General features: G+C 46.8%; 1 protein-coding gene across 2 annotated transcripts in view; it reads left to right on the top strand.

The window, feature by feature from the left end:
- GALNT17 (polypeptide N-acetylgalactosaminyltransferase 17) overlaps nt 1-23,476 on the top strand; it is a 505,206-nt gene that overhangs the window by 478,975 nt on the left and 2,755 nt on the right. For both annotated transcript variants that reach the window (XM_032254907.1, XM_032254908.1), the window contains exon 7: nt 20,611-20,796. In XM_032254907.1, coding sequence (XP_032110798.1) covers nt 20,611-20,796 — 186 coding nt within the window. The remainder of the gene's footprint in view (nt 1-20,610; nt 20,797-23,476) is intronic.

The following is a 23,476-nucleotide window of genomic DNA, read 5'->3' as shown; positions in this document are numbered from 1 at the left end:
GACCAGGGCTGTTCCTGGAGCACCAGCAGCCCTGGCCACAGGTCGCCACCTTCCTCTGGGACTCAGTGTGTTTCTATCTCATGAGTAGAGTGAGATTCACTCTGTTTAAATTTAATTTATAGCTATTTTCTCACTCTCTTTTCTCTTTGCCAAGCCTGAGCATTGAGTGCATGTTAGTCTATCAGATGTGGCTCCCTGCGTGTACAAGTTCACAGAGGAATCACATAGGTCACACCCCTCATCTTGGCTGTAATAAAAGTGAACCTCTCCTATGCCTGGACTGTGCTTCTTTATGAGCTGCCTCCTGCCACAGACAGTATGTTTGGTGACTTGGTCCCAAAAGGAGACCTTTATTTATTTATTATTGTTATTATTTTGAGACAGAGTTTCACTTTGTTATCCAGGCTGGAGTACAGTGGTGCAGTCTCGGCTCACTGCAACCTCCACCTCCCAGATTCAAGTGGTTCTTCTGCCTTAGCCTCCAGAGTACTAGGACTGCAGTTTTTGTTTTGTTTGTTTGTTTTTTTAATTTCTTTTTTTTTTTTTTTTTTTTTTTTTTTGTATTTTTAGTAGAGATGGGATTTTACCATGTTGTCCAGGCTGGTCTCAAACTCCTGACTTCAAGTGATCTGCCTTCCTCGACCACCCAAATTGCTAGGACCTTAGGTGTGAGCCACCACGCCCAGCCCAAATCTGCTATTTTTAAACAGCGACAGGGATGGGGAGACAAGTTGAAGGCCTCAGAGCCTGCCCAGCTCCTCCTGCTCCCACAAGAACTGGAGAGGAGTGTGAGTGACAGCTTCTCCTGTCCTCTGTTGAGTCCCTCCCATTTTCAAGCCCCAGCGATTCTAACTTTGGCGCTGAGTAGGCTGGCTTTCAGGCAGAGGCCCCTCCAGGCCCTGAAAGCCCACAGCTTTGTTTTCTGCAAGCCTCTTACCCCTAGCACTGCCTCTGCTTGCTGGAGTCCGTGCTCTGTGCACTGCTTCCAGGGATGTCTGTGGCCATGATCACATCCCCATGGACCTGAGCAGTGCCAAGTAATCGTACACACTCTTCAAGCCTCTGTGAACCCTCAGACACCACTTGACAGCAGTTCCACCCATGGAAATCCCTTAGCGTGCTCACCTTCCAGCAAGTCAGGCCAGGCTGCAGTCCAGGTATCTTGGGGGCAGTCCAGGGGAAGAACAAGAGGCAGAGCAGGGAGTGACCCAACCCGCAAACAGCCCACACCCAGTTGCAGGCTGTAAGACAGGGAAAACCAGAACGTGGACAGAGGGACACACAGTGAGCCTGTAACTCCTGTGCCAACATCAGCAGGTATCACTTCCTCACTTCCTCTGCTCCTCCCGTGGGCACACACAGAGGTGGTAGCACTGCTCCCACTCAGGAAATAGCTCACTTCACAGCTAGTCTCGTGGCCAGTAATAATGGCTACCTTGGTTTTTCTCATCATTTACTAACATTGATGAGTGTTCCATGCATTACCTTATTTCAACCCCCAGATCAGCTGCTGCCATGAGCTACTTCTTTTTTTAAGAGACAGGGTCTCACTCTGTTGCCCAGGCTGGAGTACAGTGGCTCAGTCACAGTTTGCTGCAACCTGGAACCAAAGAATTCTCCCACCTCAGCCTCCTGAGTAGCTGAGACTACATGCATGCCACCATGCCCAGCTAATGTTTTAAAAAGATTTTTGTAGAGATGGGTCTTGTTATGTTGCCCAGGCTGGTCTTAAACCCCTGGCCTCGAGTGTTCCTCCCATCTTGGCCTCCCAAAGTGCTGGTATGACAGGCATGAGCCACTATGCCTGGCCCACTCCTTTTTTAAGTTAGAAATAATTTTTATTTATTTACTTTTTAAAGGGGTGGAGTCTAGCTATGTTGCCCTGGCTGGTCTTGAACTCTTGGGTTCAAGTGGTCCTCCTGCCTCAGCCTCCCAAAACACTGGAATTACAGGCACAAGCCACCAAGCCTGGCCCTCAGCTGCATTTTATGGCTAAGGAAACTGAAGATCAGACACGAAAGTAGCTAGGCAACCATGTGGCCTAGCTCCAGATTGTGGGCAACTCAGTAGTAATTGGCAATGACTTTGATTTAACCTCAACCAAGAGCCGGGATTTGAACCCAGTGCTGAGACTCCAGGACTGTCCTTATGTAATGTCATACCATACAATGAAGTCACAAAAGGGCTTGTGGAAAGCATGGAGCCTCATGGGCCCCACACTGGTGCCCAGTTCTGGGTGATGCCTTTTAGGGTCCTCTTCATCCTCTTCCTCCCATCTGCAGGGGTGGTTCTACCCAGCTGTTACCACTGCATCTCTCTCCATTTGTCAGCCCACCCCACCCTGACCTTGGCTCCTAATCTCAGGCCCTTGGGCTTGGTGGCTTGCTGCAAGGTGCTTCTCAAACTCTGTCCACAATTGGGAGCTCTGTCCTGGCTCAGAACTCATGTTTGCGCACCAGATCCAAGCTTTGTGACCTTGAGTGAGGGATTATCACATTTCACGGGCCATCTTATAGGACCTCCAAGTTCAATTTCCCGCTGTGCTATAACATACCAATACACTCAAACAGCAGAGTTGCAGCAGAGAAAGATCGTTGGTCAGCCAAATGAGGAGATGGGAGGACACTTCAAATCTGCCTCCCCAAGAGGTTTGGGATGGAGTTTTTAAGGGGTTTTTAAGGAGATGGGTGATTGGCTAGAGTCTGGGGATTCCTGCTTGGTTGAGAAGCAAGAGGATGAAGTCTGGGAACAGGGAGATGAAGAAACTGCATACTTGTCCTGATTCAGTTCCTTGGTGGGGGTCCTCAGATTGGCTAGCCATTCTGCTGAATTCTGGATTAAAGAACAAAACAAAAACCAAACAAACAAAAAACACCTCAAACAATTATTGGCTTAAAAGGATTGATGTCATGATATGACATCAATCATGCTCTTTATTCATTAGAAATAGAGTCTCACTCACTCTGTCGCCCAGGCTGGAGGCCAGTGGCATGATCTCTGTTCAATGCAACCTCTGCCTCCTGGGTTCAAGTGATTTTCCTGCTTCAGCCTCCTGAGTAGCTGGGACTACAGGCATGTGCCACCACACCCAGCTAATTTTTGTATTTAGCAGAGATGGGGTGTCATCATGTTTCTCAGACTGGTCTCAAACTCCTGGCCTCAAGTGGTCCGCCCACGCCTGCTTCCCAAGTGCTGGGATTACAGCTGTGAGCCACCATGCCTGGCCCAATTATGCTCTTTAAAGGACGTGGACAGAGCAGTCCTCTTCAGATCACTGTACGCAGTCTGAAATCTCTGGCCCTTTGGTGTCGAAGGCACAGAATTAAATATAATTCACTTTTCTTTTAGAGTTAAACATAGTTTATCTGTAATTGTGCCCTACCAACTCCTTTAATCCCGGGCAAAATGCACCAAAATGACAACAGAAGGTTGGAGGACTTGCATGGGTAGGGGAGCGGATACGCTGTTCTCACCGTCCCCGCTCTGGCAGCTTCTACACCAAAGGTTCTAAAGTCATTTTCAGCACTTTCCTGGCATCCTCATGTTAAGCTCTCAGGAAAGAATAAAGGCTGTGAGCCTGACAGTGAGATCCTCGTCTGAATTATCTTCATATCCCTGGCAGCATTTCGCTTGGAGCTCTTAGTAAACATGTGGATGGCATTGGATTGAATAACTAAGGAAGGTAAATTGTTAAAAGTTAAACACATCAGGCTGGGAATGCCAAGAAGAATCCAATGCTTCATACTTACTTAGCTGAAGCTGTTGTGGAGAAAGGACTAATGGACCAATGTTTGAACTGTCAGAGTCAGGAGAACAGAAATAGAGTGGGAGCAAGAAGATGTGAAGTCTTGGGTGGTAGGAGAGACAGAATGCAGGAGAGGGGAGAAACGGATGGGAGAAAAAGAACAAAAAAAAAGAGGCCAGGCGTGGTGGCGCGTGCCTGTAATCCCAGCTACTCAGGAGGCTGAGGCAGGACAATCGCTTGAACCCAGGAGGCAGAGGTTGTAGTGAGTCGAGATCGTGCCACTGCACTCCAGCCCGGGCGACCGAGCAAGACTCCGTCTCAAAAAAAAAAAAGAAGGAAAGGAGATGGGAGAACAGAACAAAGCCAGCCAACCTAGACATGCCTGACCCAGGGACTTCTTAGCCAGTTTTCTAACATCAAAGCCCTGATCCTCTATGACAATCACAAGCTCTCTCTCGGGCTCGGTCATAGGCTGGGGTGGATTTTATTTTCTTTCTATTCATTATTATTTTTGTTTCTTTAGAGACAGGTGTTCACTCTGTGGCCCAGGCGAGAATGCAGTAGTACTGTCATAGCTCACTGTGGCCTCACCCCCTGGGTTCAAGTGATCCTCCTCCTTCAGCTGCCTGAGTTGCTGTGACTACAAGCATGTGCATCCACGCCCAGCTGATTTTTAAATGTTTTCATATAGATGGGATCTTGCTATGTGGCGCAGGCTGGTCTTGAACTCCTGGCCTCAAGCAATCCACCCAGCTCAGCCTCCCAAAGCATTGGGATTATAGATGTGAGCCACCATGCCCCACCTGGGCTGAATTTTAAAATGGTGAAAATAAACCAGTATTATTCTTTTCAGTGCATAATCACAGCAACAAAAACCAAAAGAAAATAACAAAGTCCTCCCAACCCTACCTCTGGGCTCTATAGATCTGCTTTCAATCTGCGTTTCTGGACTCCTCCGATCTGCTCATCACACCACACTTCGTCTTAATTCCTCGTCTTGCATTAAGAAAAATGACTGGCATTGACTGGCAGTAGAATCCATATATTTGGAGGTTCTTACCACCATGGTACTTAAATTGAGATATGTCTTGAGGTCCATATTTGTAAATCGTATTTCTGAGAAGCAGTAATAAATAAAGCAGAAGATTGAAATTGAATCTTTATAAAAGGATTTTAGGAGGAAAGCCATTATGCAACTGTCCAAGCCAGTGAAAGAGAATGTGCATTTAAAGTGGGAAGAGTCCACTCACCATCCGCAGCATGGCAAAGAGAAACGCTGAGAATAATTCTCCTGATTTTCAGGAAGGGTAGCTTGCTCCTCTGGGAAGAAAGTTACCAGGAAACCCTGAAAATGATTGGTAGGATGCAAGTGACAAACTAAAATGTTCTCTTTGCCAGAAGCCTGTGTTGTTTTGAAGCAGACAAAGAGCTAAAATTTGCCTGCGCTTGGATTACCGGATGGTGTTATTTACGTAATTTCTGCCTTAAAAGTTCCTCCAGTGTTGCTTTTATCAATGTAAATGGATTTAAATGGCTTCCTGCGTGACTTCCTTCTGATACAAAGAAGAATTCCTGTCAGTGCGAAGGAAGACATGGGAGACACCCGCTCCAGCGGCAGTGGAGCGTCGCTGTCTATGTTACAGAACCCAGCATAGCTCTGCCCATCTGGCTTGGCAAAGCCAGACACGTACATTGCATTTGCAGCGAGAGAAAGTGAGCTGGTCGTGGCAGGGTGCCCAGCAAGGAGAATCGGGCAGCTCATGCTTAAGCCCTGAACTCCCTGATGGCTTGCAGGTAAGGGTTTCTAAAGGCAGAGAGGCAGAGGTTACGGGCGAAGTCGTAAATCAACACATGGAAACTATACACTGGTTTGACCTAAAAAAGTAGGACTTTTTTTTTTTGGAGATGGAGTTTCTCTCTTGTTGCCCAGGCTGGAGTGCATCGACACAATCTTGGCTCACTGCAACCTCTACCTCTTGGGTTTAAGCGATTCTCCTGCCTCAGCCTCCCAAGTAGCTGGGACCACAGGCATGTGCCACCACAGCTGGCTAATTTTTTGTATTTTTAGTAGAGACGTGGTTTCACAATGTTGGCCTGGCCGATCTTGAACTCCTGACCTCAAGTGAGCCACCAGTCTGGGCCTCCCAAAGTGCTGTGATTACAGGCATGAGCCGCTGCGCCCAGCCTATTATCTTTAGTTTCTATAGGAAACATCTCATGATTAACTTCCTTGACAATTGTTTAAGCCACTGTTACCTTCTTTTTTTTTTTTAATTTCTGGGATACATGTGCAGATCATGCAAGATTGTTGCATAGGTACACACATGGCAATGTGGTTTGCTGCCTCCATCCCCCCGTCACCTATATCTGGCATTTCTCCCCATGTTATCTCTCGCCGACCTCCCCACTCCCCACTGTCCCTCCCCTACCCACCCCCAACAGACCCCAGTGTGTGATGCTCCCCTCCCTGTGTCCCTGTGTTCTCATTGTTCAACACCCGCCTATGAGTAAGAACACATGGTGTTTGATTTTCTGCTCTTGTGTCAATTTGCTGAGAATGATGGTTTCCAGATTCATCCATGTCCCTACAAAGGGCACGAACTCATTGCTTTTTATGGCTGCATCGTATTCCATGGTGTATATGTGCCACATTTTCTTTATCCAGTCTGTCATCGGTGGGCATTTAGGTTGGTTCCAAGTCTTTTCTATTGTAAACAGTGCCACAATGAACATACATGTGCATGCATCTTTATAATAGAACAATTTATAATCCTTTGGGTATATACCCAATAAGCGGAATGCTGGGTCACATGGAATTTCTATTTCTAGATCCTTGAGGAATCACCACACCTTCTTGTTTATCAAGTTGCTCACTGAATTCTTAGGGCTAGCTAGGTGCCTAGAATTTCCCTTGAAGGAACTCAAGGTTTTCCTTTACTTTAGATCCATGCTTGGAGGAACTCCCAGGCTCCAAAGAGGGATCCCTGCTCCATCTCACCTCAAGGAAAAAACAGGGAAGCGCCCAGTGTAGGGCGTTCGGGTTCTATGGCGTCTGATGCTTCCACAGCCTGGGAGATGCTCCAGACACAAAATTACATAAAAAGGTCAGGCTTTGAAAGGAGTCCATGCAAATGAGGCTCCTGGAGCTGAAGTTTCTGGAAAGCCCACCTGTCCTCAGCCCACCCCCTGTACAGGGGCTGCCGGAGCCTGTGTGGCCCCAGATATCTCTGTGAGCCAGAATGTCAGGAGGTGCTGGTCACAAACATGCAGGGACCCAGCAAAGCATTACTTAATCTGGGGCTCTCTGACTTCCCTGCACACATACCCTTTTGTCAGGGTTGAGCTTTTTAAAACTTCCCATTTTTTTTAGAGTAGTTGTGTGTTTGTAGGAAAATGGAACAGAAGGTACACCGATTTCCTGTACGCTCTGCCCCTCAACACCTGCACAGCCTCCCCCGTTGTGAACATCCCCCATCAGAGGGGTGCATTTGTTAGTCAATGAACCTGCATTGACATAGCATCACCCAAAGTCACAGTTTATGGCAGGGTTCACTCCTAATGTTGTACATTCTATGGGTTTAGACAAATTTGTAGTGATGTGGATCCAGCATGCGGTATCATACAGAGTCGTTTCACTGCCCCAGAGCCCCTCTGTACCCACCTGTTCACCCCTACCCCTCTCCCCAATGCTTGGCGACCACCGACCCTTTCATTGTCTCCATAGTCTTGCCTTTTCCAGAATGGCATGCTTACAGTTGGGAAATACGCTATGCAGGCTTTCCAGAGAGGAATGAACTTCTGCCTCCTGTATTCCAAAGGTACATGGCAAAACCTGGTGAAAATTCTGTTTTTGTCTTTCCCAGACTAACCAAACCCAAGTTCACCTGCTCGCTCCTCCAAAGCCAGACTTGAGAGGCAAGGGTTGGTGGGAACAAAAGCAGGTTTATTTGGAGAGCTAGCAAACCAAGAAGATAACCGGGAACTGGTGTTCTAAATTACCATCTGAAGTTTTTCAGGTTGGCTGGAGGGTTTTATGGGAAAAGGATATGGGGAAACTGCGTGCAGGGCTTGGGATCAAGAGGTGAATGAGGACCGCAGATATCTGGGCACCAGCAAGAGTCCACAGTGGTTGGGAACTTCTTCGTCCTTGGTTAGGTCCCAAGGCTCCTGTAAATCTTTAGCAAAACAGAGTGGTGCACCTACTTCCCCTGTAATCCCAGAGTTAGTTTCAAAATTATATGATTGCTGCTTTGCATTTTATATCAGTGCTCTAAAACTATCCTAGCCTGCATGTAATAATGGGTAAATGTCCCTCAAACCAAAATGGACTTAGTTATGTTAGTTTCCTGCTGTTTCACTGTTACTTTAAGAGACAGTGGTGAAATCTCTTTTAACTTCAGGTATCTATCGGCATGTGCTTTCAGGAAGAAAGTTTCCGAAGATAGACCACAGCTTTCACAGAGAGGGTTTTATTTTGTTTTATTTCATTTTTGAGATGGAGTCTTGTTCTGTCGTCCAGGCTGGAGTACAGTAGTGCGATCTCGGCTCACTGCAACCTCCATGTGCTGGGTTCAAGCGATTCTCCTGTCTCAGCCTCCAGAGTAGCTGGGATTACAGGCACACGCCACCATGTCCAGCTAATTTTTGTATTTTTAGTAGAGATGGGGTTTCACTGTATTGGCCAGGCTAGTCACGAATTCCTGCCCTCGTGATCCTGCCTCCTCGGACTCCCAAAGTGCTGGGATTACAGGTGTGAGCCACCGCACCTGGCCAAGAGGGTTTTATTTTTTGCATCCCTTTCTGGCTGGTTGACCTGCCAGCTCCCTTGGAATTCTCCCATTGGAATTCCAGTAGTTTTCACTCTCACAGGGAGAAAAGCCAAACGTGCTTGTGAAGGAGACAGTCGTGTCCTATAAGACAGGGGTTCCCAACCTCCAGGCCACAGACCAGCACTGGGGAACTGGGCCACACAGCAGGAGGTGATTGACACTTGAGCTCCGCCCCTGTCAGATCAGCAGCAGCATTAGAGTCTCATAGGAGCACACGCCCTACCGTGAACTGCACATACGGGGGATCTAGGCTGCGTGCTCCTCATGAGATTCTAATGCCTGATGATCTGTCACTGTCTCCCATCACCCCCAGATGGGACCATCTAGTTGCAGAAAATAAGCTCAGGGCTCCCACTGATTCTATGTGATGGTGAGTTGTAGAATTATTTCATTATCTATTATGATATAATGACAATAGAAATAAAGAGCACAGTAAATGGAACGCACATGAATCATCCCCAAAACCATCCCCACCCCACCCAGTCCATGGAAAAATTGTCTTCCGTAAAACTGGCCCCCAGTGCCAAAAAGGTTGGGGACTATTTGCTGTAAGACGATAGAGTTCAGGGGGCTCAGCCTTGGTTAGCAGGAAGTTGCCTAGTTACTGGGTAACCAGGGGCTGCAGAGCAGGCTCCTGAGATGGACAGTGGGGCATCCATGGCTGTCATCAGAGCCATATGTGACCGCTTCATCAGACCCTGAGGGGAGGATAAAGGAGCAGAGAGGAGAGTATCGGAGGCAGGGTGCTGGCCACTCTCTGAAGGCAGAGTCCCCACATGCACTTCAGAGGCAGTCTTGGAACTTTGGGAGGGGACTGTTTCTTTTTTCTTTCTTTTCTTTCTTTCTTTCTCTTTTTTTCTTTCCTTTCTTTCTTTCCTTCCTTCCCTCCCTCCCTCCCTCCCTCCCTCCCTTCCTTCCTTCCTTCCTTCCTTCCTTCCTTCTTTGTTTCTTCGTGGTCTAACTCCGTTTCCCAGGTTGCAGTGAAGTGGTGCAGTCACAGCTCACTGCAGCCTTGTGGTCCTCCCACTTCCGCCTGCAGAGTAGCTGCGATTGTAGGTCTGCAGCATCTTAACTCTGCTCATCTTAACCTCTTGGGAATTGGTGGCACTTGTCTTGTAGGGCATGGAAAATGGTCTCCAAGACAAAGCCAACTCCTACTGCTGATAACAGAGTCAAAGGAAGAGCCCAGCACCGTGGCTTATGCCTGTTATCCCAGCACTCTGGGAGGACAAGGCAGGAGAATGACTTGAGACCAGGAGTTCAGGACCAACCTGGGCAACATAGTGAGACCCCTGTGTCTACAAAATATATATGTAAATATATAATATATATTATATGTGTGTGTGTGTGTATGTATATATATATTGGAGACGGAGTCTCACACTGTCACCTAGACTGGGGTGCAGTGGTGCAATCCTGGCACACTGCATCCTCCACCTCCCAGGTTCAAGTGATTCTCCTGCCTCAGCCTCCCAAGTAGCTGGGATTATAGGCACCTGCCACCATGCCCAGCTAATTTTTTGTATTTTTAGTAGAGACAGGGTTTCACTATGTTGGCTGGGCTGGTCTCAAACTTCTGACCTAGTGATATGCTTGCCTCGGCCTCCCAAAGTGCTGAGATACAGGCGTGAGCCACTTTGCCCAGCCTACAAAATATTTAAAAATTAGACGTGGTGGTGTTCAGCTGTGGTTCGAGCTATGCGGGAGGCTGGGGCAGGAAGACTGCTTAAACTCAGGAGTTTGAGGTTACCATGAGCAACAGTCATGACACTCTACTCCAGCCTGGGGGACAGCGTGAGATCCTGTCTCTCTTAAAAAAAAAAAAAAAGGAATCAAAGAAAAAGATTCCAAAACTTCTTTCTGCTACCTAGAACGGAGTTTTGCACAAATTAAACGACGTATTGGTATAACCTGCAGTGGTTCAGATCTGATCGGTACTGTCTATCTTCTGTGGTCTAGAAAACATTCCTAAACTCATTAGTTGGGGAATTCCTGGCAGTCTCCAGATTATTCCTCAAGAAAGTCAACACTGGGGTAGGCAGCCTCTGCAAGCTGCCATTTTCTGTTAGCAGAGACCATAGCCCTGGTCTCTTGAGACGCCAGAGCTGAAGGAAACGTCAGAGACAGCCCCCCGACATTTACAGAGGAGGAAATAGGTCCGGGGGAGAATGCCTGTGCATAAGTTCTGGAAGAAGTGCAGCCAGAGGCCTTTCCCCACTAGAGAGTGAAATGATTCACCTTTCTTGGGTGTATCTCAGCTCCTGCTGGAGGACACCTCCCCACTGATTCCAGGGTGGGCTGGGCTGGCTGGTATTGACATGCTGTAGGGTGGATTTGTATCACCAGAAGGGGTGCTGGGGATTCTTAGAAGCCCCAGGGCGGTTCTGGGCTTGTGGGAAGAGAGGTTGGGAAGAGACTCAGATCTAGCTGCTGTTGAGTTCTATGAGGGCCCTTGGCTGATCTACTTCAACTTTCCCTGCCTTGCATATTGTACCTTCTAGCCTATTTCCTTTTCCTTTCTTTATTTTGTTTCTCTTTCCCACCTCAGAGACCGCCCTCTCCAGATGTTTTCCCTGCTTACTCCCTGGACTTACCCCTCCAGTCCCTCTCCATTCATTCTTACCCAGAAGTGGTTCAGATCTGATCTGCAACTGTCTGTCTTCCGTGGTCTAGAAAACATTCCTAAATTCATTCCTGCACACATTCATTCATTAAGAACTCAGAACTCATTGGGTGCTTACTTCTGTTTCAGACACGGTGCTGGGCAGTGGGGACATGGGATGACACAGGTCCGTCCTTATGGAGCTAACAGCCTGGTACAGAGGGAGAAAGCCATTCTTTTTTCCCACTCACATGCTGGCAGGCCCATAAAATTACAGCTGTGATAAGCACTATGCTGGCATGTCACAGAGAAATCTGCTTTTATCTGGGGCTTCCTTGAGTAAGTAGTGATGGAGCTGAAGGCCAAAGTTTGAGCAGGAGTTAACTAGGCCGATGGGAGAGGAGTGTCCCAGGCAGGAGTGGGGCACAGGGAAGATGAAAGGAAACATCATGGAGTTGGGGGGAGCTGCAGAGATGAGGCTGCAGGGGGAGGCTTTGAAGGCCACATGAAGATTGAGAATTTACTTTCAGAGTGGTGGGAGCCATCGAAGTTTGCAGGGCTGTGGAATGATCAGTTCCACCTGGCTGCTGAGTGGAGGTCAGATTGGATGGAGTCGGATTGGGAAGTGACGGCTGTGGTGCAAGTGGGCGATGGTTGTATCTTGTACCAGGGTGATGAGGGAGGAGGACATGGTCTGGTGGTCATAGTGGATGGGAAAGGAGTGGGTGCACTTGAGCCATAGTGAAGAGGCATCATCTGCAGGACTTGGTGATGGGTTGGCACCTAGGGAGGAAGTGGCGAGGGTGGTGCCTGGGCTTCTTTCTGGGATATGCAGCTATCTTGCTCAATTTGAGTGACAGAAGTTGTGAGGGGAGGGGACATGCTGTACCTACTCTAATAGCATGCAGGCTCTTTCAAGAGAGAGCAGCCCCCGTCAATGCCTTGAAGAACGCTGGAAAAGTGGCTTTCACATGATCAGTTCACAATCTAATGACACAATTGAAACCTCTCATCAGATTATTTTGGCTCCAAACCTACTTATGCCTGAATGGTACTTCCTGCTGCTTTTGAGAAACTGCTGGTGTCTAAAAGTCATAAGACAAGACCAGACCTTGAATATTGGAATTCTAGGGCATGGGGTGAGAGCAGCCCCCTCACTCTTAGGGCAGTGGATTCCAAAGTGGGGTACACAAGATGATGTGGACCATTAGAGGTACAAGAGGAATAAGGGCACTCATATTTTAATGTAATTTTTGGATTTCTATATATCTATAAATTTTTCATGTGTAAGATATTAGCATAATAGTATGTGCATGTACTGAAAAATGAACAAAGTAAACATATTGGAGAAAGTGTGCTTTACATTTTGAAACATCAAAAATGTTTGGAGCCCATAGCCTATGAGAATAGCGAATATAAATGAACCAGTCATGTTGGCTTTGATGGCTTGGATCCTTCTACCATAGCAGAGGATCAAACCACCCCCTGCTTTCCTCCCTGACTGCCTAGGCTCCTCAGTGACAGGCACCCAGGGGAGCAGGTGGCCTGGGCAGCACCTGGCACCCCACATGCTTGTTGGCCATGGCTCTTCCTGGGGTCCCTGAAGCTACTATCCAGCTGCCCAGGCTGCGGCAGAGCACAGACCCTGCTTAAATTCTCTCAGCTTCTGTAACATTGAGTCATCAGATCACAGCCCTGGAAATGATATTAAAAGCCTTCTAAGCTAGTGGCTCCCAAATGTGGCTACACATCTCAATCCCATGGGGGTCCTTTTTACATATCCCCAGGTGCCTCAACTTCACCCCTGGGGAATGTGATTTATAAGGCTGGGGTGGGATTCAGGTGTTTGTAATGTTATATCATTGGAGGGAGGGAGGGAGGGTTGGATGGATGGATGGATGGATGGATGGATGGATGGATGGATGGATTGACTGAGTCTTGCTCTGTCACCCAGGCTGGAGTGTGGTGCCATCATTATAGCTCACTGCAGCCTTGAATACATGGGCTCAAGTGATCCTCCTGTCTCAGCCTCCTGAGTGGATGAGACCACCACCATGTGCCACCACATCTGGCTAATAATTTAATTCTTTTTTGTAGAGGCTGGGGCTCACCATGTTGCCCAGGCTGGTCTTGAACTCCTGGCCTCAAGTAATCCTCCTGCCTCAGCCTCCCAAATTGCTAGGATTCCAGTCATATGCCACTGTTCTGGGTCTAGTGAAAGTGTTTATTAAATGATAAAGTTGAATGTATGAATGAAACGTGTATCAAAAGATGTAATTAAAACAACGTGACCCTGAAGACTCTCCAAAATGATGAAAATCAATCCCCCCATTGACACTCATCTTCCATCGTGTCCTCTTCTTCCAGGACCATCAACTGTCAGGAGGCAGAACAGTGTGTCCTGCCTAAGACTTCCCAGCCCCTAGAGTCTTGCAATGGTTTTTTTGTTGCCTCGTCCCTCCCATATTCCAGAGGCCTGGGTAGGTTTAGGCAGGCTTTTAGGCCCAGTGAATGAAGCGTCAGCATATCCAGTGGCTAAGCAAGAAAGCTAGAAGTCATTCATAGCTTCATTCTCCTTCCCAGCCATGTCCAATTCATTATTGATGATTTTACCTCTTAAAAATCCTTCGGCCAGGCACAGTGGCTCATGCCTGTCATCTCCGTACTTTGGGAGCCGAGGTGGGTGGATCACTTGAGGTCAGGAGTTTGAGACCAGCCTGGCCAACATGGCAAAACCTCCATCTCTACTGAAAATACAACAATCAGTCAGGCATGGTGGTCATCCCAGCTACTCAGGAGGCTGAGGCAGGAAAACTGAACCTGACAGGTGGAGGTTGCAGTGAGCTGAGATCACACCTCTGTCAAAAAAAAAAAAAAAAAAAAAAAAAAACCCTCACATCTGCACACATCTCTATTTTGTTGCTGTGCTAAAGCTTTCAACTCTTCTTCCCTGCAAAACAGCAAGACCTTCTTGTTTTCTACATCCCCCCCTTCACGCCACCACTCTGTTCCCCACACTTCAGCCAGAGCGATCTTTTCAAGCCCAAATCTTTCAGTGGCTTTTCATTTAGAACCAAGGTCAATTTTTTTTTAACACGACCTCCAGGATGTGGTCGGGTAAGGACCCTGCCTACCTCTCCAGTGTCTTCCACTCCTCTTCTCTCTTCCATCCCTGCTTTCTGAATGCATTGTCTGCAGCCACATGGCCATGTTCCAGCCACGTGGCCATTCTCTCAGCTATTTGACTATCCCCTGTGTATCACTTATCTATTGCTGTGTAAGCCCAAATTTGGTGGCCTAAACAACAATTGATTTGATTAAGATTTTGTAGTTTGGAAGTTCGGGCTGGGGTCAGAGGTGTTTCTTCTGCTCCGCGTGGGACTGGCTGTGCTCATGCACGCACTGGCATCCCATTGATGGGCTGTCTTGGGGGTGTCCAGTCTCACATGGCCTCACTCCCATGCGTTGGCCTTCAGCCATGATGCCTGGAATAGCTGGACCTCTATTGCTCCACTGTCTTTTATTCTCAGCTTCATTATGCTATCATGGGCTCAGAATCCCAAGAAGAAGAGAGTCCAAGCCGCAAAGCCTCTAAGGCCTAGGCTTGGGTTGTGTGAGACATCACTTCTGCATTCTGTTAATCAGTGCAAGTCATAAGATCAGCCCAGATTCAAGGAGTTGGAAAATAGTTTCAGCCTTTTTATAGAAGAGCACAAAAGTCACATTGCCAAGGAGCGTGGGTGCAATTGTTGCTGCCATCTTTGAATACAGTGCAGCACACCCTGCTCCCTCCTCCACAAGGTCATTGCAGCCGTGCTGGCTGCCTCTGGGCTTGGGACTGGTGCCTGCTTCCTCTCCTCAGCTCAGCTGAGCCCTTCAGCCTTCACCTTAGTGTCATTTCCTGGGGGACGGTTTCTCTGAGACCACTGGCCACATCCCCTTGTTATATACCAGATTTTTAGCCTTGTGTTGTTTTCCCTCATGGAGAAGCTCCCATCGTGATGGTGCACTGCTGCCTGTGATGCTTTGATTAATGCATTTTCCTTGCTAGATTATCAACTTCAGGACAGCAAGGACCTTGTCTGTAAACACCTCTCATTTCATTCCCCTGCCCTGGCCAGTGGGCCCTGAATAGGTCATTTTTTTGATGAACAAATAAATGAATGGGTGAGTGTCTGTTTCTGGAGCCACCACACCTCCTGGAGGCCCATGTCCATGTATGCATGGCCACTTCCCCACCTCCCTAGCAAGGGGCCACCAAGAACCCTGTGGTGGGTTCTTTGCCCCTAAGACTGGTCCCAGAGCTTAAAGCCTGCCCTCCTCCTGGCCCATTCCAACCCATCTGGAAGGCCTCTTTCCTCCGCCGTGTGAGGAGACCCAGGCTGGGTGCCTTTCTACTCAGTTCCCTCTGTTCTTCCTCCTTGGCATCAGAGACATGCCAATCCAGGTCTCATTCCTATGCATTTCCCTTCAGTATCATTCCTTCCAGCCTGCCTAGAACTCACCACGTGGGCTGCTAAGCACTGATGTAGAGAACAGATCCACAGGACCCTTTCTTGGGACCAGCTGTACTTGGGATACTCGCCGCTGGGTCTTCTGTGTGGTAGAAGCATAAACTGGACCCCTGCCTTTAGAGGGGGCCCCTTTTGCTTCCAGATGTCTTGGGTGAACTCAGAGGCCAAGGTGAATATCAGTCCTTCCAGGAATACCCCTCCATAGGGGACTCAGCTGCACTATTGGCTTAATGCTATGGCTCAAAAGCCTTCAGTCCACTTTCTTGCATTTCTTTCCTTGTGCTATGTAGGCCTAGTTGCTTAGCCAATGGCAGACCTCACATCACCTCATCGTCACTTATAGCCAGCCCATGAGCTCTGCCGGTGATCACCCCCAGCCGACACAGAGCAGAGCCTCAGGCCTGGAGAATCACTTGTCTCTCAGGCATCTTCCAGTTTCCCTGGCATAGCCAGGCTGCCACTTGGCTTTGTGCAGCAGCAGGCTTTGACCTCGGACCCTAGGGTGTCACTGGTGCCACTGCAGATCCACGGAGCTTCCTCGGGATATACGCATACACCCAGCCCTGTCCTCACCATTTCTCCTGCTCACTGTGGTGACAGTGCAGGTCAGGGGCACTAGCCAGGCACCCAGAGTGAGGGACAGGGCTGTGGCTGAGGAAGGGCCAAGGGGTCTGCAGCTGTAGGTCAGCTCTCATGGGCAGGAGGGGCCAGTGCCTGCTGTTGTGGCCTGCAGTGGAGGGTGTGGTTCTGACTGCTCCTGACTCTGGGGTTATGAACCACTTACTCCACCTCTCTGACCTTCAGTTTCCTCGTCTGTGATGAGCTGATGAGGGAGTTGGTGTTTGGGGCTTTCTGTCTTCACTGGACTGGTTCTGGGGTCTGGAGCACGCAGAGCGGGTATACTTGCCTCTCTAAGGGGAGGGGCTTGGGAAAGTGGAGAGGAGGGGAGAGGTGAGTAAGAGGAGCCCTCGTTTTCTGTCTCACTCAAGAGGGTGCTGCTAATGATGGGTCATGCTTAGCATTTTAAATCCAGTCTGAGTCACTGGAGGTGACGAGCTAATGTGCAGACCTAGGTTGGGGCAGGCAGGGTAATGAACACAATGAATGCCTGGTGATAGCAATGTGTGGGCATCCAGGTCAGCAGCAGGATTCCTGGCCAGGCACTGACCCTGGCAATCCACCGGGCTTGCTGGACCCAACAGTGAGGTATGCCTTCAAGACACCTGCTAGTCCAGGAGCCCCCGAGTCCCCCCCAGGCTCTACAGGAAGTGCCGAGAGACTCTGGGTCAATGCCCACGGAGTGTGCTGGCCGATACCCACAGCACAGAGCCCAGGACGGGAAGCCTGTGCCTCTGCCATGTGGCAAGATGTGCTGAGCTGCCTGCCACCTGTCTGTGGCACCATCTCCCTCCCCTTGCTTAAAAGGCTTGGTGTCCAACACAGGGTTAACACAGCCAGCGTCTGGCTCCTCCACCCTCTCACCTCCACTCCTAACAGCTACATCCACTTGAACTCTCTTGGGAGCTTGGCTGCACCCCAGTCATGAAAGCCATCCTGAACTTGGTCCAGATGTCTTATGGAGGACGTGGTGCCAAGTCAGCCTGGCTTGTGGGCTCTGTTCCCACATGGCACTTCTGTTCTCATGACTGGGTTTCAGGTTTTTGCTAAGGTCTCTTAGGCACCTGTGTCTGTCATCCCTAGTAAGTAATGAGCCCTTGAAGAGCTCTGCTTTGCTTGCATCCATCTTCCTGAGCCTCCCCAAACTGAGATTCACCCCCGAATCTACTTTCCCCATCTCTCTGTTGATTTATCTATCTATTTATTTATTTTTTAATGGCTTCATAGGTATATTCACGTGCCATTACAGCTTGTCCATTTAAAGTGTGCCACTCAATGGCTTTTTTAGTATGTTTGGGCTGTGCAAAGTTCACCACAATCAATATTAGAATGTTTTCTTCACCCTGGAAAGAAACCCGGAACCCATTAGCAGTCATTCTACCTTCCTCGAGCTGCCGCCCACCACCTCCCAAGCAACCATCAATTTATTTTCTGTCCCCATAGATTTTCCTGCACCAGACAGTTCATATAAATGGAATCATACAATATATAGTCCTTTGTGACTTATTTTGCTTAGCATGCTTTCCAGATTCATTCATGTTGTAGCATGTATCAATATTTCATTTTTTTCCCAAACAATATTCCACCATATGGATATGTTGCATTTTGTTTATGCATTCATCAATTGTTGGACATTTGCTTAATTTAAGGACATGAATTTTTACTCATGTTTTTTTCTAAGAGTTTTACAGTTTTAACTCTTACATTTAGGTCGTTAATGCATTTTGAGTTAATTTTTTATATGGTGTGAGGTAGGAGCCCTGTCCATTCTTTTGCATGTTGCCCCAGCACAATTTGTTGAAATATTATTCCTTATCCCACTGAATTGTCTTGACACCCTTGTTGAAATTTCGTTAGTTGACCATAAATGTAAGAGTTTATTTCTGGACTCTCAGTTCTATTCCATTGATCTGTATGTCTGTCCTTATGCTAGTACCACACCATCTTGACTATAGTAGCTTCGTGTTAAAATTTGAAATTGGGGAGTGAAGTCCTCCCAGTTTGTTCTTTTCAAGGTTGTTTTAGCTATTTGGGGTCCCTTGTTTTTCCTTATGAATTTTAGGATTTGCTTGGTAATTTCTGCAAGAAATCCAGCTGGGATTTTTGTAAGGATTGTATTGAATTTTTACATCAATTTGGGATGTATTACCATGTTGACAATGTGAATTCTTCCAGTCCATGAACATGGCACATCTTTTCATTCATTCCCTGAGTCTTGCAACATAATTGTGAAACCCTGATTTTTTTATATATTGTCCATCCCTTGAAATTCACTCACCTTGTTTTACTAAGACACAAATTTCATGTCCCTATTCCCAGGCCCTTTGCCAACATTTGGCCTCCTTCACTTCCTTCCATGGCCAGCAGCTGGGTCTAACCTAAATGCAGTGGCACCTAGCTGCCCAGTCTCAGATCAAAGAAGTCTGGAATATCTATTCTCTACTAACCACTTAGCCCACAATTCCTCCTGGAAGAAGTAAGCAAAGCTAATATTCTTGCTTATGGGAGAATTTTCTGTGTGTATCATTTCCCTGTGGTAGAGCCAGAGTTGGGAAATAGAAAGAGAACATCATACACACACAAACAGATTTTTGCCACCAAATTCAGTCAACAAAAGTCAAGAGGGGGTATGCAAACACTCAAGAGTGTCTCACTGTCCTCGCTGTGAGGATTACTGGGAAACTAAAGGTAGAATGGCTTAAAGGAGCCCATCTTGGAATGAGCCCACCTGAGTCAGCTCGCCTGCAAAAAACTGTCAGTTATGCAGAGCATACAGTATCTTCACAGGAGAGCAGCCTCGCTCGTGGGCCCCTGAAATTTTCTGTCATTTTTCTCCTTTTCCACTGGTACTAGGAACTTCATTTGTATAAATTTATTATTATTATTATTTTTTATAGTACGGTTGTTTTTATTTTCTTACCTGGACCAAAAGAAGTTGGATGGTCTAGCTTTCTTTTTGGAGCAGGGCCTTACAGCCTAGGTGCCTGCCATGCCCATGCAGAGGAATGATAAGTCCCACGTCCTTGAGCATTTGCCTCAAAGGCAGCCATCATTGCAGCTTTCCATCTGAATAGTTCAGCAGTAGCAAGCGACAGCTGCTCATGATGGCATCAGAGTGGATGCTTCCAGAAGGCCTGGCATCTGTGCCATAGGACTCCAAAGTAGAGCATATTAACAGTGTAGAACTAGGCTGGGAGTAGTGGCTCATGCCTGTGATACCAACACTTTGGGAGGCCGAGGTGGAAGAATCCCTAGAGGCCAGGAGTGTGAGACCAGCCTGCCTGGGCAACATAGTGAGACCTCATCTCTACAAAAAAATAAATAATAAAAATTAACTGGGCTTGGAGGCACATACCTATAGTCCCAGCTACTTGGAAGGCTGAGGCAAGAGGATCACTTGGAGCCAGGAGTCCAAAGCTACAATGAACTATGATCGCATCACTGCACTCCAGTCTGGGTCTCAAAACAAAACACAACACACCACAGAACTAGATCAGTACACACACCTTGTGCTGATGTGAATATAGGGAATCTGTTTCTGAGTATGAATTTTCCATTTCCATTGTCGGGCACAGCTTCAGTCAGGTGGGAAAGGACACCTTCATGGGTGCATTATTGAGAACCTAAGAAATTTGTGCATTATTGTGCATTGTTGAGAACTTAAGAAAACTCATGTGCTGGCATGGGGAACTTAGGTTTATGGGCTTTTCTTACCTAGAGCTGGACTTTATATCCTGAATTGTTGTCTCTGTAAGAATCCTCCCAAGCCTTTTTTACATGCATTAGCCAGGTTGGGTTAGACCATGCTGCAGTAACAAACCAGCCTTGAACTCTCATTGGCTTTATGTATGTATGTGTGTATTTTTGTTTATTTATTTGAGACAGTCTCACTCTGTCACCCAGGCTGGAGTGCAGTGGCACAATCTCAGCTCACTGAAACCTCCACCCTTCGGGTTCAAGTGATTCTCCTGCCTCAGCCTTCCAAGTAGCTGGGATTATAGGTGTGCACCATCGTGCCTGGCTAATTTTTGTATCTTTAGTAGAGATGGGGTTTCACCATGTTAGCCAGGCTGGTCTCAAACTCCTGATCTCAAATGATCTGCTCACCTCAGCCTCCCAAAGTGCTGAGATTACAGGCATGAAGCACCATGCACGGTCTCTCATTGGATTTATATATTAAAATGTATTTCACATTTATGCAAAGTCAGCTGAACCATTGCTTTTGGGCTCGGTGTTGCGGGGTTGGGGGCCGTGGCCTCTGGGAATTTCTTTTTTAGGCTGAAGAAATCTTTGTTCCCCTAGGTATGGCTCTGTGGGGGCAGCATGGAGGTCCTTCCTTGTTCACGGGTGGCCCACATCGAGAGGAAGAAGAAACCATATAACAGCAACATCGGCTTCTACACCAAGAGGAACGCTCTGCGTGTTGCTGAGGTCTGGATGGACGATTACAAGTCTCATGTGTACATAGCGTGGAACCTGCCGCTGGAGGTAGGGACTACCGGCCTTTCCCCGCCACCCCAGAACTGTGATCCTTACTGTTTGGCCACTATTTCTTTAATAAACCAATGGTTCCTCCCCAGAAAATGCTCATGCTTAGAAACATTATGAATGCATTTCAAAGGGGTTCGCAGATGTCTCAGCTTTAGAACTCCTGCCTGACACCAGGGCTAGCACAAGGGGAATCTCTTTAAATCCACTTACAGAGATTACAAGAGTCTTAGTGTGTTAATCCCATTCTTATTATGTTAATCTGGCTGCCCTGTTCCTGATCATATGCTGTGCCCAGAAAGTTCTTGCCCAGATATTTGGCAGCAGACCCTTCATCCTCTATGACATTCTCTGTCTCTGTCCCCTGGAGCTCCAGCTGCCCCCTGTCAGATACCTTTACTGTGTGCCAAATCCCCTAGCTCACCAGCTCTCCTCCCCATTCTGCTCAGAATATGGCCCTCGGAAATTCCCATGTTAGTTTTGTGCAGCCCCAGGGGAGTTTTGTGCAGTAGTTGCACACTAGCATGGTTCGAATCCCAGTGCTATCATTTATGAGTTAGGAGATACTGACCAAATCCTCTTATCTTCTCTGTACCATTCATTCCATGGTATCCACAGGGGATTCATTCCAGGACTCCCTGTGGATAGCAAAGCTCACGGATGCTCAAGTCTCTGACACAAAATCGCGTAGTATTTGCATATAACCCAAGCATAACGTCCTGTGTGTGTGTGTGTGTGTGTGTGTGTGTGTATACACATAGTGTTTGCACATAACCTAAGCATAACGTCCTCTGTGTGTGTGTATGCATAACGTCCTGTGTGTGTGTGTATATACACACACATAGTATTTGCATATAACCTAAGCATAACGTCCTGTGTGTGTGTGTGTGTGTATACACATAGTATTTGCACATAACCTAAGCATAACATCCTCTGTGTGTGTGTATGCATAACGTCCTGTGTGTGTGTGTGTATATATACACACACATAGTATTTGCACATAACCTAAACATAATGCCCTGTGTGTGTGTGTGTGTGTGTGTGTACACATAGTATTTGCACATAACCTAAGCATAACGTCCTCTGTGTGTATGCATAACGTCCTGTGTGTGTGTGTATATATACACACACATAGTATTTGCACATAACCTAAACATAATGCCCTGTGTGTGTGTGTGTGTGTGTGTGTGTACACATAGTATTTGCACATAACCTAAGCATAACGTCCTGGGTGTGTGTGTGTGTGTGTATATATATATATATAAAACATCCTGTGTGTGTGTGTGTGTATATATATATATATATACACACACAGGACTTTATGCTTAGGTTATGTGCAAATATATATATATATTTTTTTTATGACAGCAGCACAAAATTTTTTTAAATTTTATTTTTCCATAAGTTGTTGGAATACAGGCAGTATTTGGTTACATGCGCAAGTTCTTTAGCAGTTCGTGGAGACCCTGGTGTCCCCATCACCCGAGCAGTGTACACTGCACCGTATTTATTGTCTTTTATCCCTCGACCCCCTCCCACTCTTCCCCCAGGTCCCCGAAGTCCATTGTGTCATTCTTATGCCTTTGTGTCCTCATAGCTCAGCTCCCACATATCGGTGAGGACATACGATGTTTGCTTTTCCATTTCTGAGTTGCTTCACTTAGAATAATAGTCTCCAGTCTCATCCACGTCACGGCAAATGCTGTTAATTCATTCCTTTTTATGGCTGAATCATCTCTAGATTACTTATAGATAATACAATATATGCTATGTAAATAATTCTTATGCTTTGGAAATGCTATGTAAATAATTCTTATGCTTTATTTGTATTTCTTTATTGTATTGTTCTTATTGGCCTTTTAAAAATATTTTTAATCTGCAGTTGGTTGAACCGATGGATGCAGAAACTGTGGATATAGAGGGTCGACTGTACCTTATTTCGAAACCTCAGCTGTAAAATGGGGGTAACAGCAGGTTCTCCTTCCTGGGGTGATTTGAGAACTAAATGAATTCATTCATGTGGCATGCTGAGAGTGGCACCTGGCACAGGGTGCATTGTGTATCCCCTGCTGCACAGCAGGGCAGCTTACACCCTCAGCCACAGCTCAGTTTATCTCCTTAGCCAGAGCACCCATAGGTGGTCTGAGGCACGCCGGAAACACCTGGAGTGGTTCCTATTGAGAGATGGCAGCCCCTATGCGTCAGGAGGCTGGAGCCCAGAACAGAAGAGTATGTGCCAGATTTACGGGTCAAAGAGATAAAAGTGAAGGATTTTTCAGTGTTGTTATCAGTTTTGAAATAGATTCTCAAGAATTAAAAAAACTCTTCTGGCCACTTAACCCCTTCTAGCTGTTAAGCAGTAAGTGCTTTTATCCATTATGATTATGTAAAGATAGGTAACATTTGTTGAGCACTTACTGTGTCCCAGGTACCTGGTAAGTCGTTATTTGCAGTATCTTACTTAATTATCATAACTACCTCACGACAGAAGGACTGTCTGCCTCAGTTTCCTCATCTAAAAACATGGATTGTTAATATTTACCTGATAGGATTCCCATCAGGTAAATATAAACTTATATTTATATATATATATATTTATATTTTATATTTATATTTATTTATATATATATAAAATATATATATTATATATATATATAAAATATATATATAAAATATATAT

The sequence above is a fragment of the Sapajus apella genome, unplaced genomic scaffold (assembly GCF_009761245.1).
Source record: "Sapajus apella isolate SASKATOON/1434 unplaced genomic scaffold, GSC_monkey_1.0 scaffold88, whole genome shotgun sequence".
Lineage (NCBI taxonomy): Eukaryota > Metazoa > Chordata > Mammalia > Primates > Cebidae > Sapajus > Sapajus apella.
Note: the sequence above shows the minus strand (reverse complement) of the source record. Positions and strands in the feature narration are given on the sequence as shown.